At 36.2% G+C, this 20,908-nt stretch overlaps 1 protein-coding gene across 8 annotated transcripts in view; it reads right to left on the reverse strand.

Annotated features, from left to right (window-relative positions):
• CHM (CHM Rab escort protein) overlaps window positions 1–20,908 on the reverse strand; it is a 193,550-nt gene that overhangs the window by 83,837 nt on the left and 88,805 nt on the right. For all 8 annotated transcript variants that reach the window (XM_074391433.1, XM_074391436.1, XM_003938704.4 and 5 more), the window contains 3 exons: window positions 20,054–20,170; window positions 19,025–19,145; window positions 17,312–17,537 (listed from right to left, as the gene is read on the reverse strand). In XM_074391433.1, coding sequence (XP_074247534.1) covers window positions 17,312–17,537; window positions 19,025–19,145; window positions 20,054–20,170 — 464 coding nt within the window. The remainder of the gene's footprint in view (window positions 1–17,311; window positions 17,538–19,024; window positions 19,146–20,053; window positions 20,171–20,908) is intronic.

Genomic DNA, 20,908 nt, shown 5'->3' on the forward strand with positions numbered 1-20,908 from the left:
GAAACCCAAGTAACTGATTATAGACATTGAATATCAGGTTAAGACCTCTTGAATTTAAAGAGCTCTTCTTAATCTACCCAGGCTTCCATTGTTATTTTAAGCTGATATATGTGCTTTTGAAATGATGGTTTTAAGTCTGCTTATTCTATAGTTGAAGATGCCCAAATACAAAAAATATTGAGAAGATTATAACCATGTGCCACATAACAATATTTCAATCAACAATGGACCACATATATGAGGACAGTCCCATAAGATTCTAATACTGTGTTTTTACTGTACCTTTCCTATGTTTAGGTATGTTTAGATACACAAATACTTAACATTATATTACACAATTGTCTACAGTATTCAGTGCAGTCACATGCTGTACAGGTTTGTAGCCTAGGAGCAACAGGCTATATCATACAGCTTAGACATATGGTAGGCTGTAACAACTAGGTTTGTGTAAGTACACTTTATGATGTTTGCTCAACTATGGAATCACCTAATGATGCATGAGCTATATACTTTTTTTTTATGTCTGGACTAAAAAAAGTACAGAAAATATACCAAAATGTTCAGCATGTTACTGTTAACAGATGATGGGACTTCAATTAAGTTTTATAATAATATAAATGACATTTATGTTATTTTCTAAAATTTCTGGATATGAGATTATATTTCTTGCATATCGAAGACATCATTTTAATTTTAAAATGCTGACACCAACAAGGAAAATGATTAAATAAATTATGGCATGTACATTCTCATACCAGACGATACAGCCATCTACATTTCTTTAAAGTATGCATATATGTATGCATTTATAAACAGTTACTTGTATAAGAATGCAAAAGCTAGGAAGACATGCAACCAACTTAACAATGATTAAGGGTGGAATTTGAAGGTGGGGAATGGTGCTTCTATTTCTTTATAAAATTGAAGAGGACATGCATATGTGCACACCCCCCCCCCATTCTTACTCTTTTTCTAACTACTAAGATATGGTATACAAGAATTTGCTTGTCAATGGCTACTTAGTATCTCCTATATTGCTATATGCTGTGGCACTTTGCTAAGTACCTTCAAAAATTAGTCCACTGGTTCAAATGCCAACACATCTAAAACTGTCCTGTTCCTTAAATAAATTTTTCTTTGTTCCAGATTACAAGACCAAAAAATAAGTAATAAGATTCAAAGAAAGGACAGCAAGAAAATTTTATTCTCCCTGCCTATCTCATAGTTCTGCAGACTGTAGAGGAAGCGTGGCTGGGAGGGCTCAGGAAACTTAACAATCATAGGAGAAGGTGAAGGGAAACAAGCACATCTTACCATGAGAAAGCAGGAGAGAGGGAGAGCAAAGGGGGAATTGCTACATATTTTTAAACACCAGATCTCTTGCAAATTCACTCACTATCACAAGAACAGCAAGGGGGAAAGCCGGCCCTATCATCCCATCACCTCCTACCAGGTCCCTCCTCCAATACTGGGAATTACAATTTGACATGAGATTTTAGTGGGGACACAGAGCCAAACCACACCACTGCCGTTCAACACTCAACTAGTTTGAGGGCACTTGTTAAAGAGAAAAAAAAAACTATACATTTATCATATTATTGTATAGACTACAACAATTCAATATATACCAAGTTGGAGCAAACCAGTATTTTTCAAATAGGTATGGTTTTTGCCTCTATAGGGCATTTAGCAATTTTTTTTTTTTTTTTTTTTTTTGAGACGGAGTCTTGCTGTTGCCAGGCTGGAGTGCAGTGGCGCAATCTCGGCTCACTGCAACCTCCACCTCCTGGGTTCAAGCAATTCTTCCACCTCAGCCTCCCGAGTAGCTGGGACCACAGGCATGTGCCACCACACCCGGCTAATTTTTGTATTTTTAGTAGAGACGGGGTTTCACCATGGCCAGGATGGTCTCGATCTCTTGACCTCGTTATCCGCCTGCCTCGGCCTCCCAAAGTGCTGGGATTACAGGCGTGAGCCACCACGCCCAGCCGGCATTTGGCAATGTTTAGAGACATTTTTTGTCTGTCACAAGTGGATTGAGTGAAGGTAGTAGCATCTAGTGGGTAGAAGCCAGTCATGCTGCCAATAGTTTACAATGCACAAGACAGCCCTTCCCCCAACACAGAGAAAATTAACCTGGCAAAAATAAATGAAAATAGTGCTGAGATTGAGAAACTCTGGTCTAAACCACAAGTCTCTGGAACAATTATGTATCTCAAACTTAGATGCACCATGTCAAAGACAGGTATGATGGTTACTGATGGTTACTGGCTCAGAGTGGAGCCCAATCTTGTTTCTCTTTTCTGAGAATGGATGAGTTAATAGTAGTCTGAGATTCCTATAACTCCAGCAAAGTATTCAGCCTATGTTGAATAGTTTCATGTCATAACTGCTTAGGCCCCTTCTAATCATTTCTGAGTACTGATAGCATTCACACCGCTACTGAAAATTTTGGAACCCAGTAAAATACATTTGCTAATTCTCTAATTGGTCCATGAGTGCATACCATCTTTAACTAGATGCTTCTTGACAGTGATATCAAGGTTTATGCCTTATTCTTTTTCATATACTGTACATCCACTATACCTAGAAGAGTATTATGCAGGGAACAGATGCTTTAAAAAGTTGTTGTTGAATTAAATGGAAATGACAAAAATTACATTTACAACAAAGACCTAGATCCTTCTTCAAAAGATTTTGGTCATTTTAACTAAATCCTTTCTTTCTTGTTTATTAGAATTAGGCCCAAAGACCAATTCTTGTGATTGCTTCTTCTACAGCAGTGTTCTTTAGACCAGCATCATGAGCAATACTTGGGAACTTGTTAAAAATTCACATTTTCATGCTCCACCCAGATCTACAAGTAAGAAATTCTGGAAATGGAGCCCAGTAATCTTAATTTCTGACACACCTGAAAGCTTGAAAAACACTGCTCTATTATTTCCTTAACACACAATGTCCTCAGTTATACATCATCTGCTATTCATTCATTAATCAAAAAAATACTTAGTGAATGACTAATAAATATATACTAGGCATTGCATTCAGACGTTCCTGTATAATTTCTTAATACTGGGGTTTTTTTAATCATATTTTTTTTAGAAAAAAATAGACTATTCAACTGAGGTAGGAAAAGCCTACCACCTATTTTTAGAAATAAAGTTTTTGGAATATAGCCATATCCATTTTTTAACATATTGTCTATGGCTACAAAAGGCTTCAATGGAGACTATACGACCTACAATACCTAAACTATGTACTATAATACTTAACACTTTTATGAAAAAGAAATCGCTGATTCCTAACAGATTACTAAATCTGGCTAAGTCTCTAACTGCCTCATATTTGCCCTGGTAGCATTCTGTAACAGCAACAGCAGTAATTATTAAAACAATCACAGTAACAACAGTAATAGTAATAACAGCTAACACTTATGTAGTACTCGGGAAAGAAATATTAAAAGCACTTTCTACATATTAGCTCATTTTAGTCCTCACAACCTATGAGGTACATACTATCACCCATCCAAAAATGAGGATCACAGAAAAGTTAAATAACTTGCCCAAGGATACACAGTTAATAAACAGCAGAATCAGGAGATGACTCCATTGGTCTGGCTCTAAAATACACCATCGTCTTCACTATTCTACATTTCTTATAAAATTTCTGCCCCAAATGACCAAGGCATACATACTATTTGCTTGCATGTTATCTGAAGAGGTGCCTATATATCATAGATCTAACAGCAACATTTTCCGATTTTTCCCCTTCCCTCAACCCCCAATCCCAAGTGTTTACATCCCAGAAGTATTCTTGTATTCACTCTTTAAAACCTCTTCTTTTTATAAGCTCTTAAGGAATGTTTGAGTTTAAAAAAGTAATAATAGTAATTCCTAACAATGGTTCTCAATCGTTGTTTTTAAGTCACAGATGCCTGAGAAATCTGATGAAACTATAGACTCCTTTTATAAAGAAATATTTTGTATATAAATTCCAAGATCTTATGGACCCAGATTAAGAACCTTTCGTATATCTCAATGCAGCTCTCCTCAGCTGCAGTGCTGCAAAAAATAGTGTGTTGTGATTCAATAACCAAGCTTTACACACACACATTGGACTAGTCAAATCTACCAATTTGACATAGGATCAGTTTCTGCACCTCTATTTGCTAGATCCTGTGATTCTATGACACTGTGGGAGGAAACTAATATGGCTGGGGACATTAAACAGATCAGCTAACTATTCTAACTGCTAGTGGGTTCCTCAACATTAGTGCTTATCAAATGCACAAATTCAAGTTATAGGGGAAGGGAAGAGATAATCTACTTCTGGCTTGTTTTTCCTTTTACCTTTATCAATTAATTAAAATATGGAAAGGTAAAATAAATTATTTCTCTAAACTGGTATTTTGTATCAGGCACAGAATTTGAATATGTTTCTAGAACACTGTAGACTAGAATGACACCTACTCTCTCCAATTTTTTATGGCAACTGAATATGCATTGACAATGAGAAAATAAGTAAGTCATAGCAAATTACAAGTTGTTAAAAGTTAAAATACCACAAACATAACAAGATCCAGAAAATAACACAATATTTTTGCAAATTAAGTCTCAATTTTTTTCACAAAAGCTGTTTAAAAATTATATAAGAGGTTACTGAAGAAAAATGCATAGTAGGAAATCTGGTTTCTAGCCTCAGCTTCTTTTTACCTTAACTTTGCTCATTTGTAAACATTAGACAACCAGTCAAAATAATATAAAACAGTTCTATCAACTTTAATTTTTTGGTACTACTACCAGAACAGTAGGAAGATTTTTTACAAGTAAAGAGATTAAGGAGAATACTATTGAAGAAAAGAAAATAATGTACTGTTGAAGAATCCACATCTATAACCTAACTCTACTTGTTAAGATGGAGGAGAAAGAACACTGGAGACAGACACTAAAACCTCATCTCAATGCTGCTCTGAATTTACATGCAGTTGAATATATACACTCTTTAAATTTTCCAACAGTATACTCCTTGGGCAATTTTAAGAATTCTCTTGGTTTTTCTAATAGGTTGATCCAGGATAAGAAATGTTTTCTTAGATTTCTGAAAACTCGCTAAAGAAAAACACACAGGTTCTTATAAAATAAAATAAGGTGGTTTCTTTGGTCTGAAAGATGCTTTATCTTATGATTTATCCAAAGAGACCTAAAAAACATTCGGTAAAATGTACTGACTTTGGACTGAAGGAGATTTTTAAAAGCAGGGGGAAAAGACAAAACAATATAAAATACCTTACAGTCTGTATAAATGCACAAATTCTATGATGATGAAATCACTGTAGCACGTATGTGTCCCATTTTGGGCACAGTTCTTTCTGGCATCACTGAATGAGTTCATCAAATAGGAGATTCCTTTTCTATTCCCTCCATGCTGTTCCTATACTTTTGAGCAAGCTGCTTAAATATGCTTATATCCATTTATATATTTGTAACTTTCGGTTTTCTCAAATTCTCTTTTTAAAAGCTGTAAGTTAGATAGCCGCTGGTGAGGCTGCAGAGAAAAGGGAAGCTTATCCACCACTGGTGGGAATGTAAATTAGCTCAGCGACTAAGGAAAGCAGTTTGTTGATTTCTCAAAGAACTTAAAACAGAGCTACCATTTGATCTAACAATCTCATTATTGGTTACATACATAAATCATTCTACCATAAAGACATATGTACCAGTATGTTCACTGTAGGGCTATTTATAATAGCAAACACATGTAATCAACTCAAATGCTCATCAATGGAAGACTTGATAAGGAAAATGTGTACATCTCCACCATGGAATACTATACACCCATAAAAAGGAACAAGATCATGTCCTTTGCAGGAACATGGAGTTGGAGAACATTATCATTAGCAAACTAACACAGGAAGAGAAAACCAAATGCCACATGTTCTCACTTGTAAGTGGGAGCTAAATGATGGGAACACATGGACACATGAAGGGAAAAAATACATGGGGGGGCTTACTTGAGGGTACAGGATGGGAGAAGGGTGAGGATTGAAAAACTAGAAAAACAACCCATCAGGTACAATGTTTATTACCTAACAAAATAATATGTATACCAAAGTCCCTTGATGTAATTATTTGTCCCTGCTGAAATCTCAGGTTGAATTGTAATCCCCAGTATCAGTGGTGGGGCCTGGTGGGAGGTGACTGAATCATGAGTGTGGATTTGTCATGAATGGTTTAGCATCATCCTCTTGGTGCTGTTCTCACTACAGTGAGTTCTCACGAGATCTCGTTGTATAAAAATGTGTGGCACCTCCCTCTCTCTCTCTCTCTCTCTCTCTCTCGTTCCTGCTCTTGCATTGTGATGTGCCTGCTCCAACTTCAACTTCTGCCATAATTGTCAGCTTCCTGAGGCCTTTCCAAACCCAAGCAGATGCCAGCACCATGCTTTCCATGGTGCTGCATCTTTCCTAAAGTCTGGAGAACTGTGAGCCAATTCAACCTTTTATTTTTATAAATAATGTAGTCTCAGGTATTTCTTTACAGGAGTGCAAGAACTGATTAAAAAGAAAACTAGCAGATAGAAATGGGGCACTGCTATAAAGATACCTGAAAATGTGGAAGCAGCTTTGGAACTGCACAATGAGCAAAGGCTGGAAGAACTTAAATGGACCAGAAGAAGATAGAAAGATGAGGGAAAGTTTAAAATTTCTCAGAGAGCCGGGCGTGGTGGCTCAAGCCTGTAATCCCAGCACTTTGGGAGGCCGAGGCGGGTGGATCACGAGGTCAAGAGATCGAGACCTTCCTGGTCAACATGGTGAAAACCCGTCTCTATTAAAAATACAAAAAAATTAGCTGGGCATCATGGCGCATGCCTGTAATCCCAGCTACTCAGGAGGCTGAGGCAGGAGAATTGCCTGAACCCAGGAGGCAGAGGTTGCAGCAAGCCGAGATCGTGCCATTGCACTCCAGCCTGGGTAACAAGAGCGGAACTCTGTCTCAAAAAAAAAAAAAAAAAAAAATTTCTCAGAGATTGGATAAATGGCTCTGATCAAAATACTGACAGTAATAGGGACAAGGAAATCCAGGTTGAGGAGGACTCAGAGAGAAAGAAGAAGCTTTTTAGGAACTGGAGCAAAGGCAACCCACGTTACACCTAAGCAAAGACCTACGGTATCTGGTTAAAGAAGTTGCTAAGCAGCAAAGTATTCCAGATATGACCTGGCTGCTTCTAATAGCCTACACTCAGTGAGGGAGCAAATAAGTGACTGAAGTTGGAACTTACATTTAATGGGAAAGCACAGTACAAAAGTTTAAAAAATTTGTAGCCTGGCCATGTGGTAGAAAAGAAAAGCCCATTTTTAGAAGAATCAAAGCGGACAGCAGAGCAACCTCTTGCTAGAGAAATGTTCATAACTAAAAAGCAGCCAAGTACTAACAGCCAAGACAATGGAGAAAAGGTTTTGAAGGCATCTCAGAGAACTTCGAGGCAGCCCCTCCTATCCTGTGGGCTAGAAAGAAATGGTTTCAGGAGCCAGGCCTAGGGCCCTGCTTCCCTGCACAACGTGCTCCCCATATCCAGACCACTCCAGCTCCAGCTTCAGCTCAGAGGACCGCAGGTTCAGCTCTGGTTGCTACTTCAGAGGGTGTAAGCCATAAGCCTTGGTTGCTTCCAGATTGTGTCAAGCCTCCAGGCACACAGAGTGCAAGAGTGGTGGCGGTTTGGCAGCCTCCATGTGGATTTCAGAGGATGTATGGGAAAGCTTGGTTGTCCAGATAGAAAACTACTGCACAGACGGAACTCCCACAGAGAGCCGTTATTCGGTCAGTAGAGAGGGAAAATGTGGGGTCAGAGGTGCTATGCAGAGTCCCCACTGAGGCACTGCATAGTGGAGCTGTGGGAAGGGAGCCACAATCCTCCAGGCCACAGAATGGTAGAGTCACAGGCAGCTTGAACCCTGCACCTGGAAAAGCCACAGGCATTCAACAACCTGTGAGAGCAGCCATGGGGGCTTAACTCTACAAAGTCACAGGGCCAGAGCTGCCCAAGGTCTTGGGAGCCCACTCCTTACAGGACGTACATGGGGTCTGTAGCCCCTCCCCTTTTTTTTTGGACAATTTCTTCCGTTTGGAATGGAAATATTTACCCAACACTTAAACCTCCATTTTGTCTTAGAAATAAATAATTTGTTTTGATTTTATGGGCCCAGAGGTGGAAAGAACTCATTTCCAGAAAAGAATATGAATTTGGTACTTGGGAATTTTGAGTTAATGCTGGAATTAATTAAGATTTTGGTGGGGATTATTGAAAAGGGATGCTTGTATTTTGAAATGTAATAAGGAACTGAGATTTGGGAAGGGCCAGGGACAGAATGATAAGTTTGTATGTTTATGCCTGCCCAAAGATCATATTGAATTCTAATTTCCAACATTGGAGGTGTGAAGCCTGTTCGGAGGTGATGGTATTATGGGGGTGAATTTCTCATGAATGGTTTAGCACCACCCCCTTGGGTGCTGCCTTCATGATAATGAGTGAGTTCTCATGAGTTCTGGCTGTTTAAAAGTGTGTAGCACCTCCCTCTGTCTTGCTCCTGCTCTGGTCATGTGACATGTCTGCTGCCTTTTTGCCTTCCACCATGATTGTAAGCTTCCAGAGGCCTTCCCAGAAGTTGAGCAGATCCCAGCATCATACTTCCTATAAAATTGCAGAACCATGAGACAATTACACCTCTTTTCTTTATAAATTACCCAGTCTCAGGTATTTCTTCATAACAATGCAAGAATGGCCTACGACACACAGCGACATGCAATTTATCTACAGAGCAAACTTGCATGTGTACTCCTAAAACTAAAATAAAAGTTAAAAACATAAATAAATAAAAGCTGTAAGTTAGAGGCTGGCTTGTTACACAATTTCCTATAAATCTCATATCATCAACTTTCCACATACAATACTCAGAAAAATTTCACCTGTGGTTGAACAATTGGTACAAAAGTGTTTGGTGGTGATAATTTACGTTATTTATTTATATATATAAATTTATATCACACGCTAAAAGTGAAACATACTTATCCTTCATCTTTTAACAATTCTACCATACTAAAGGAAAAAAAAAAGAGATCAAATCTAGGCCACAGAAAACTGAAAGACTGAATTATCTAGAAAGCTGACAGTTGAATGCCCTCTTTTAGCAAAAGTAAGTAATAATCTCTGGGCAGTCTTCATCTACATATGAAAAAAATGTAATGTTTGTTGCCACTGATACTGCTCCAATTAACAATTTATAAATACATGACTTAGTATAAAAAACTTATTCTGAACCAGAATGTACTATGTTTCCAATCACACAGATAAACAAATAGGTCAGTTAGGGCTTTAAAAGGACTTCTGTTTGGAAGCTACATTGTGAGAGTTTTAAAGTCTATAAAATGTATATATATATTCTGTGCAATGTGCCAGAAAATTTATTAATCAACTAATTTATATTAAGGAAAATTGTAAAGCTTGCTAGACTAGAAAAATATATAGGTTTTGATGACTTTCCTTCCAATATGTTCCAATTATTATATCCTGACATATTAATGGATACTAGGTAGCAACATAAATATGTTTCATTTTCTTTACCAAAAAAAAAATCTACCTATTTAAATTGATAAAAGCCTCAAAGAACATTTATTCATGAAAGTTATATCTAGTAGTTAAAATGTCACATGCAGAAAATCATTTAGAATGCAAGGATATGACTTCCAAATGTCTTTGAATCCTTCACATAAATATGCATGCATACCATTTATAATAGTAGCCTTGATGAGAACATGCTGTAACTGGCTATGAGAAATACATAAGAGGCTTATATTAAAACAGAATATAGAATGATGGTTAGAAATCATAGAACAGGTGACACCTTATTCTGATAACCTGGTGATAAAAAGTACAGGCTATGATGTATAGATGGTGATAGTGTTACTACTTTAGGATAAAAATAAAACAATATTTATATGGAATTATAAAGCAGTATAGAGAGAATCTAATATAAAATTAAAAGTTAACATGTGTAGGTCAAGGAAATGCATGTTTATTATAATTCACAGACAGATTCATGTATATAAAATATAAGATCTCAAGAGTTATCTTAATTACCAAAGAATTATCCGAAACTTTAATATATATTACTTTAAACACAACAAAAAGGGTCTTTTTGTTGTTGTTGCTATATATACATTTAATTACATAATTCCTTGAACGTAAACTTCAAATTGAAAAGGATGAGGTACAATTTTTTTTTTTTTTCTTGAAGACGGAGCCTCCATCTGTCGTCAAGCTGGAGTGCAGTGGCGCAATCTTGGCTCACTGTAACCTCTGCCTCCTGGGTTCAAGCAAATTCTCCTGCCTCAGCCTCTCAAGTAGCTGGGACTACAGGCGCATGCCACCTCGCCCAGCTAATTTTTATATTTTTAGTACAGATGAGTTTCACCACATTGACCAGGATGGCCTCGATGTCTTGACCTTGTGATCCACCCACCTCAGCCTCCCAAAGTGCTGAGATTACAGGCGTGAGCCACCTTGCCCAGAAGGATAAGGTATAATTTTTATAAAAAACATTCAATCTAAGCCACGTGTGGGCTCTGCAGAGAATAAAAATATATGTAAGGCTAACAAATTTCAGCCTTAAGGTTACAACCATCTTCGAAGAAAAATGTTTTCTTTGTCTAAGATTCAATACATAAGGTCACATTCAGATTCAATACATAAGGTCACATTCGGAAATTTTATATCCGTACGAGACAAACAAAACTTGCAAATGTCTTTTCCCATCAAAAGAAATAAACAAAAACCAAATGAATATTTTTTAAATGTATGAATTAAAAATAGAGGAATTTAGTGGAAAAAAGAGAAATAGAGCTAAATATTCCATTTTTGTAAAACACCACTGAGGAAGCCAGTAAGCTTTAGATCGCTTCCCAGTGATCTGTTCATTCTGTCTCTGTTCCTTCCTCTAAGCTCCATAGGACTGAGTAGCAAGTGGCAACATGAAAGGAAACATGGTGTGTCTCCTCTGAATCAGGCAATGACACAGGAAGTGAAAAAGAGCAACTAAGAAAACCATAGGACTCCCCGCTCTTAGATTCAGTTGATAGAAGGACCTCTGGCTCCTGGGGGACGTGGCACTCCCCATTTATTCCTACTTTGACAAGTAATCAGAAGAGGAAGAGCTTGTCTAGAAATACACAGATCTATCATATTCAGAAACAAGTTACTTCCAAATTTATAATGTTGTCACCTAAAGTCATAAAATCATATATTTAGGAAATGTAAATTTAAAAATACCTACTTCCAGTGGTAAACTGAACTAGATACCATGAAGAGACTTCCTGTTAATACCAAAACTAGGTCATGTATGAAATAACTGTTATTGAACCCATGACACTGAAGGAGGAAGAGAAATGTCCACGGGAATCACTGATCTCCATGTACATACAATACAAACCCTAACCTAAAAGCTTTGAGCAAGAAACAATGAAATTTAAAAAACAAAAAAAGTCTTGTGACAGTATCACTATGTGGAGGTTGTATTGCATTATTAAGTGAGAACGCCCAAAGGGAACTAAAATGGTCCCAAGTCTGTACTGCCTTGATGATAAAGCAGACACAAATAATCCCTGGAGAAAGGCACTCCTAACTTCGGTCCCCAGATTAAAATCAATCAAATATAAACTCTCAGCCAAGGAAAAGCACTGCGCACACACAAAAAATAAACCATTGAGATAAATCAGTAGAAACAATACATAGTAATATTAGACCATTACGAAGTTTAAGTATTAGAGTTATCGGAAAGAGAATGTAAAATATTTATACATGAAATGATTTAAAAAACAGAATACAATTTCAAAAAATGGACAAGTAAAATAATATATCAAGAATGACAAGGAAGATGGGGAGAAGTTCTAAAACTGAAAGATAATATTGAAAAAAATGAATGGGTTACAGATGAAGAGAATTAATACACTGGAATACAGATCTTAATTATATATCCAGAATGCAGCCAGAAAGACAGGAAGATAGCAAATATAAAAAAGAGATTGAAAGATACAGAAGAGAGAATGCTAAGTTCTAAAACATACCTATTTAGGGTTCCAAAAAGGTGAGAAGAAAAAAGGAAGAAAAACAACACTTATAAAGATATTGGCTGATAAATTTCCAAAACAATAAACAACATAAATTTACAGACAGAGGAAGCACAATATATTTGGTTGAGCCACAGGACAGTGTTGGACTAAAATGGCTGAATAATGCTAATTTTATATGGTTTGACTTATACTAAGCAAGATAAATCTAAAGAAATCAACACCTAAGATTTACTGTAGAAAAAATAGAGAACACAAAAGACAAACTACATTAAAAAATGTGACAGAAAAAAGATAACTTGGTAACTTTTCATAATAAAGAAATGACAATGTAGGCTGACACTGAACTTTTCAGCAGCAAAAATGGAACACAAATGACAGTGGAATAAAGTTTTAAAGTACTGAAAAGAAAAAAAATTGTCAGCCTGGTATTGTTTACTCCATAAACTTCCACTCAAGACAAAAAAGAAGGAAAAGTTATTATCAGATAGATGCAATTAGGAAGCATTTGCCACCAATAGTTGTAAACTAGAGGAACTATTCTTAAATGTTTATATTAGAAAATTTTTTAAAGATGCATACTTAATTAATGAAGTTCCAGCCTAATAATTGGCAAGGGCAGGGGAGAGGAGAGATGATCTAAATAAAATCCAAAGAAAGCAAAATAAAGGCAATAATAAAGAGCAGAAAATAATAAATTAGGACACAAAGCTACAACTGAATAAAAAAATCCCAAATTTGATTTCTGAAAAACAGAGAGAGGTTGTAAAACTTGTCCAAAGTTACATGGCTAACAAACAGAAAATCCTGGACTTATCTTGCTTCCATACTTCAGGTACACTGTATGACCTCCCAAAAAAAGCTAAGCGGAACAAAAAAGGTTGCTCTATTTGACTATATTAATCTTCATGACATTTATGTATCATGAAAACCATAAAACAAAATGCATCCAACATGTATAACTGGAAGAAGATCACTAATCAGAATATATTTTAAAACTCCTACAAATCAATAAGAAAAAGACAACAACCCAATAGACAAATAGGCAAAAGTCAACAACAAGAGGGTGGAGGAAGATGGTCAAATAAAAGCCTCTAGTGATCATCCCTCCCACAGGAACACCAAATTTTAACAACTAACTACATACACACAAAAAAAGCACCATCATGAGAAGCAAAAATCAGGTAAGCAATCACAGTACCATGCTCCAACTTCCTATCACCGAAGGAGGCACTGAAGACAAGTCTTGAATCGCTGATGCCACCCCTCCCCAATTCCATGGCAGTGGCCACGTGGTGTAGAAAGAGAGATCTATGCATTTGAGGGAGCAAGAGCATAGCCACTGGAGGATGGAGCATTGAACTTGGGGCTGCCCTGTCAGTGGAGAACAAAGCTATCCTGGGCTCAGCTAGCATTGAAAGAGGATTTGGACCAGCCCTAGCAAGAGACGAATGGCCCATCCCAGCAGATAGAACTCGAGATTCTCAGCAAGCCTTGCCATAGTGGGCTAAAGTGCTCTGGAGTTCTAGGCAATCTTGAAAGGCAGTCTAGGACACAAAGACTGTAAATTCTAGGCAAGTGCTAATGTTGGGCTGGGCTTACAGCCCGTGGACTAGGGCAGCACATGACCTAGGGAGAAATCAGCCTAGGTAGCTAAGGGAGTGCTTGTGCCACCCCTCCCCAAATCCTAGGCTATGCGGCTCACAACGATGAAGGTAAATAATTCCTTCTGCTTGAGAAGAGGAAAGCAAAGAGTGAGAGGACTTTGTCTTGCATCTTGGATAGCAGCTCAGCCACAGAAAGATACCAGGCAGAGTCATAAGACCACCATTCTAGATCCTAACTCTCAGAAAACATTTCTAGACATACCATGGACCATAAGGGAACCCACTGCCTGGAAAGGAAGGGCCCAATCCTGGCAGGGTTCATAACCTGCTGGTTAAAAAGCCCTTGGGTAGAGAATAACCAACAGTAATATCCAGGTAGTATACCATGAGCCTGGGGTGAGATTCTGAGACATGCTGGCTTCAGGTGAGACCCAGTACCTTCACAGCTATGGTGTCTATGGAGAAAGACTTCTGCTTGAGAAAAACAGAGAAAAAAGAAAAGGGGCCCTTGTGTTGTGTGCTAAGCACCAACTTGGCCATAGGTATGCAGAGTACCAAGCAGGCTCTTGGGGACCCCAAGTCAAGGCCTAGGCTCTTAGACAGCCTTTCTAGACCTACCCTCAGTCAGAGGGGATCACACTGCCATGAAGGGTAAGGCCCAGGCCTGGAAGCATTCAACACAAGCTTACTGAAGAGCACTTGGGATTTAAGTGAACAGCAGGGGTGGCCTGGCAGAACTCCCAGTGGGCCACTGGCTGTGGTGGCCACTGGAAAAGGCTGAGAGAAGTAAAATTATCCTTGTTTGCAGATGATATAATTTTATAGTTGGAGAAGCCTAAGCCTCCATCAAAAAACTATCAGACTGACAAATTCACTAAAGTTGCAGGATATAAAATCAATATAAAAAAATTTGTAGCATTTCTATATGTCAACACTGAAAAATCTGAAAAAGAAAATTTTAAAAGTAATCTCAATTAGAATACCCACAAACACAATTAAATACCAAGGAATTAATCAAAGAAGTTAAAGAGTCCTACAATGAAATCTATAAAACACTGATGAAAGATACTGAAGAGGACACAAAGAAATGGAAAACCATTCCATGTTCATGGACTGGAAGAATCAATACTGTTAAGATGTCCATACTACACAAAGCAATCTACAGATTTAATGCGATCTATATCAAAATATCAATGGCATTCTTCAGAGAAATAAAAAAATCCTAAATGTATACAGAACCACAAAAGACCCAGAATAGCTAAAGCTATCCTGACATAAAAGAATAACACTGGAGGAATCACATTACCTTACTTCAAAACAGTCACCAAAACAGTATGGTACTGTAATAGAAACAGACACATAAACCAAAGGAACAGAATAGAGAACCCAGAAACAAATCCACACACCTACAATGAACTCATTTTTGACAAAGGCGCCAAGAATATACACTGGGTAAAAGACAGTCTTTTCAATAAAGGGTGTTGGGATAACTGGATATCCACATGCAGAAAAATGAAACTAGACCCCATCTTTCACTGTATATAAAAAGCAAATCCAAATGGATTAAAGAGTTATATTTAATGCCTCAAACTATGAATCTACTACAAGAAAACACTGGAAAAAACCTCTAGGACACTGGTCTGGGCAAAGATTTCTTGAACAATGCCCCATAAGCACAGGCAACTAAAGCAAAAATGGACAAATGGGATCACATGAAGTTAAAAAGCTTCTGCACAGCAAAAGAAACCATAAAGTGAAAAGACAAACCACGGAACGAAAGAAAATATTTGCAAACTATCCATCTGACAAGAAATTAATGACCAGAATATGTAAGTAGTTCAAACAACTCTACAAGGAAAAAATCTAATGATGTGACTAAATAATGGGGAAAATATCTGAACAGACATTTCTCAAAAGGAAACAAATGACAAAGAGACATATAAAAAGGTGCTCAACATCACTGATAATCAGATAAATGTACATCAAAACTACAATGAGATATCATACAGCCCCAGTTAAAATAACTTTCATTCAAAAGGAAGGCACTAGCAAATGCTGGCAAGGACATGGAGAAAAGGGAACCCTCAAACACTGTGGGTGGCAGTGTAAATTAGTATAAACACTATGGAGAACAGTTCAGAAGTTCCTCAGAAAACTAAAAATAAAGCTATCATATGATCCAGCAATCCCACTGCCGGGTATATACCTAAAAGAAAGGAAATCAGTGTATCAAAGGGATATTTGCATACCATATTTGTTGCAGCAGTGTTCACAATAGCCAAGATTTGGAAGCAACCTAAGTGTCCAGCAACAGATAAATGGATAAAGAAAATGTAGTACAGTTACACGATGGAGTACTATTCAGCCATAAAAAGAATGAGATCCTGATATCTGCAACAACATGGATGAAAAGGGAGGTCAAAGTGAAATAAGCCAGGCACGGAAAGATAAACAATGCATATCCTCACTTATTTGTGGGAGCTAAAAATTAAAACAATTAAACATACGGAGACAGAGAGTAGAAGCATGGTTATCAGAGCCTGGGGAGGGTTTTGAGGGGGTAGCGGGTAAGTGGGAATAATTAATAGGTACAAAACATAGTTAGAAAGAATGAATATAATCTAGTATTTGATATCACAAATGGGTGACTACAGTCAATGATTTAATTCTACATGTTAAAATAAAGAGTATAATTGGATTTTTTCAACACAAAGGATAAATGCTTGAGGGGATGGATACTCCATTTACCATGACGGATTGCACTTGGCATACCTGTATTAAAGTATGTCGTGTACCCCACAAATATATGCCTGCTATGTACCCACGCACACACAAAAGATTTTTTAATGTGTAAAACAAACAAGAAAAAGACACAAACAAGTATTCCCTGAAGATAAAACATGAATGGCCAGTAAACAAATGAGAAGAGGTTCAACTTCATAGGTAATTAGGGAAATGAAAAATAAAAATCCAATGCAGTGATAATTTATGTGAGTTAGATTGACAAAAAATGTTTAAATCTTGGCAAACATGTAAAGTTTTGGGCATTCTTATGTACTGCTAAAAGATTTTAATTGGTACAGCCCTCTAGAGAAATAACTGGACACTATGTTGTAAAGTGTCATGTATCTCATGACTCCGGAATTCCACTGCTAGATATGTTTCCGAGAGAAATTATTGAACATATATAACTTGAAACATACACAAGGGTGTTAATTGCAAATAACTGGAAACATCCTGTGTTCATCAACAGAAAAATGAAAAAACAGATTGTGGTGTAGTCACAATGAAATACTATATATAGCAATAAAAATTAACTAAAATGACTCAATGACAATACTTTCCATCATGCTATTGAGTGGAAAAAGGAATTTATAGCATTTTTATAAAGCTCAAAACGAGGCCACACTGAATATATCACTTAGTTGTGTAGACAGGCAGGAAATAGATTATTTAAAAAGATAGAAAAAAGTATGTGTTTGCATACACTAAATCTTGAATAAATGTCATTTCTGCCTTCCTAATTTTCATCTGTTATTCAAGTATCACCTTTAGAAGGGACAAGAAAACCAATGGCAAACTTACCTGCAGAAACACTGGGGGAGTTCTCCTTGTCCATATAAAGGAAATAAAAATGGAGTATTGCCATACCGCCCAAGACAGCGAAGAAAGTTTTTGGTAGCTTTGAGACCATCTATGGTACTGCTGGCTGTGTGTGATGTCATTGCAATTGAATGCAGGACAATATATTGAAGATTGGGGGTTAATTTTTGGGTTTTTAAATATTCATAAAATGTAATCTCTTCATAGCCTATGGAAAGATGAAATTTTATCACTTACAATCAGAACTAAACTTCTATTTAAAACCACCCCACAAAAAGGAGATAAAGTGTGTTTCAAAGTCTTCACAAAGGCTGCAGGTTGGTATTACTATATTTTGGACAGTGAAGGTTGATCTTAGAAAAAAGTGAAAACAATCTTGCTCTCCTATTTGGAGTAATGGCACATTTTTAAGATTTAAATAAAGAATATTGATTGAGCATTTTGCGGATTAAGAAAAAAAACTAGAAAATAATAATTAAATGGGTTACCATAGTTTCCAATTACCTCACTTTATTGTCATGAAACCTGCAGGATAATGCCAATAATGGTACTTGAAAATATTAAAACACTATGACAACATGGGAATGTTGTGATTTATAATGATAAATATGTGAGTTTTGCAAAATGTATACTTCTCACTAATAGAAAATAAACTAAAAAATAATAAAATGAATTTCTGTGTGGCTACTATAATCAGTCTTTTGGCCATATAATCACATCAAAATATATGGGACCCTTAACAGCTACTCCTTTAAACCAAGAACAGAAAACTACATTGGACTGTTAGTGACGGGAAATCCAATCCCATGATAAAAGACAAAAGCTTTACAGAAATAATTTACATAAATAAAAATTATAAAAATTTACTGAGAGAATTTAAGTTTATACAGCCACTATGGATAACATGACAGAATCTTGTAGAATTGAAGGGTTAAGAGCAAGGATTAGAATTTTATTATTTCACAAAGGAAAAAAACTGCTGAACTTCTCATTATAACTTTAAATTATCAATAGTATATTTCAATTTTGGATAACACTTTCAGACCAAAGGACTTAAAAGTATACAGCTCTGATACTAAAATGGCATAATCAATTTTTAACAGACTGTGAAGTAACTGTCCCCAGATCACATAATGAAATAGATAAAAGCCAAGAACAGAAACCATGCCTTTTCTGAATCTACTATTTTCCCCCCATATACCATCTAGCTTTTTATTTTTCAAACAAAATTGTTCAAGATTCTAGGCAAATCCTGGAAAATGAGAAAATATATAGTATTTCCATTTATGACAAAAAATAATGGACTCATGAAAAGGGATTATCATCTATGAAGAGTCAGTTGACAGTAGCATTTAAATAATAAGAATAAAAATTAAAATCCAGCTTGCCACTTCAGCAATAATGAAAATATTTGCACTATAGCCATATGTGGCTATGGAGCCCTTGAAATATGGCTAATGAGACTGAGAAACTGAATGTTTTTATTTTATTTCATTTTAATTAATTTAAATAGCAACACGTTACTAATGGCTAACCTATTGAATAGTGCAGTTAAAATGCATTTTAAAACAATAGTAAGTGGCTCACTTATTATGCTTTAAGAAGTTTAATGCTTTAATATGCTCACAGAGCGAGCATATTAAAACAGTAAGAAATGTAAAATAATTGGAGAACACAACTTAATGAAAAAAATACCTTTATATTCATCAGGATATTTCTCATATTCCATACAAAATGTAAGAAATTTCATTAGCATTCGCTTTTCTACCATAGAAAGTCGTTTGCTATTAAAGACATCTGCTCTGGAACAAGGTACCTGAAAAATATTATAATTTTAAGTTAAAAAACTGCTTCCCAATGACAGAAGTATTCCAAATTATACTTTTTCCCTTTACATATAAAAGGATTATCATTTCCATTGTAGCCAGGCTTTTTCACATCACCTTCCATCAGTACTAATGGCATCTCTGCTAACTTCAGAGCTAATTGTGAGCTTTCTTACTTAATTCTGCCAAGTTACTCCTCATGCCATTAAAAGGTTAACAGCATCTCACCCTAACACAGAACAAATTTAGCAGTGCTATCTAAAACAAATACTGTGGTTCTCCCAACATACATGTTAGCACATTTTTATGCCTTTGCTCCAATTAATCTGCCTTTTGTGTGAGTTCATTTTTCAGTGAAACTTCAGAGGGTTCAGAGGGAGTGTTTCCCTTGGTCCCTACAGTTTTGGTGCCATAAGCAGGATAGCAAAGCTATGCTCTTCTGGAAACTGCAGTGAAGAACCCAGCATCTGATCAGCTGTCATAAGGGTCAGAATTGTTTACCAGCAAGGCTCCAGGACTCCTTCTGTCTGTGGAATCTGATCAAGTGGACAGTAAAAAAAAAAAAAAAAAAAAAAAAAAATCACTGTTTCTTTCTTTTCCCTCTCCAAAATCTTGATTAATGGGAGAAAAAAATGTGTGTGACTAGTCTTGGGTGTAGTGCCCCTGGTGTGCTTTTTGGTACTTCGTGCACTTTTTGGTACCAACACTAAGCTGCAGAATAAGTCATGAGAAAATTAGCACTAGAAATTTAATTTAGCATTTACATTTGTAAATCACCATACAGGACTGGAATTTCCTGCTTTATGAGGAAAATAACAATCTTATTTGCTTATCTTTCCAAAACAAACAATAATAACTTAAGCTGATGCCCAGTTACAATTCTTGATCACCACAGTACCTGTTCCACTCTTCCATCGCGAAATGCCAGAATCCTGGTAATATTTTTAAACTCTGCATATCGACTAACATTAGATTTGATTAGAAGATCAATTAGTAATCCTCGCGAATACAGCAGCTGTACAAAGAAAATATTTTAGAAGATAGAAGTTGAAATAGTGGAAAAATTGGGAAACAATAAAGATACATAATTTTGTTATATTTTTTATTATTTGTAGGAAGTATCATACCTACAGATATTATCATATATAACACAATCTATTACAGGTTTATAATTGATTAGCTGAAATTTGCAATCCAAAAAACTTTGCAATCCATAAGTTTTTTCATAACTTGTTTAGTAGCAAAATATGATCCAAACTGATAAGGCACTTCTGGCTTTGTTTGTCCAAATTAATGTAAATATTCATACATTTCAATGCAGAAATAATGTGTTTAGTTAGAGTGCCTCCTCAGACCCTGCTAATAATTTAACCTAACATATAACATTATCAGCATTATGTACTTCATTATTTCCTAAAATATTTTTTTTATCTTAATGACAGAACACACCTGAGAGTTTTGGATAAGAGACTACAGTCTTACACGAAGCCAGGTACTTATAAGAAGAAATCAGCCCAGTGAACCTCCCTACTGCATTAAAAAAGAAAAAACTATTTGTGATGTATTTATACTGAAAGAGTCAAATTATAAGGTCCCTCTGTAATTCTAGAAGTGTGGGTTTATATGAGATAAGTTGTTCTCAAAAATCGAAAATGATGGTTATTGCTGGCAAGTACGTGAGAAATTGACTTAATCTTTCAACATCTCATAAGTAGTATCAGAGAGATAAAAGCAATAATGTACGTATTATCTA

This window comes from Saimiri boliviensis, chromosome X (assembly GCF_048565385.1).
Source record: "Saimiri boliviensis isolate mSaiBol1 chromosome X, mSaiBol1.pri, whole genome shotgun sequence".
Lineage (NCBI taxonomy): Eukaryota > Metazoa > Chordata > Mammalia > Primates > Cebidae > Saimiri > Saimiri boliviensis.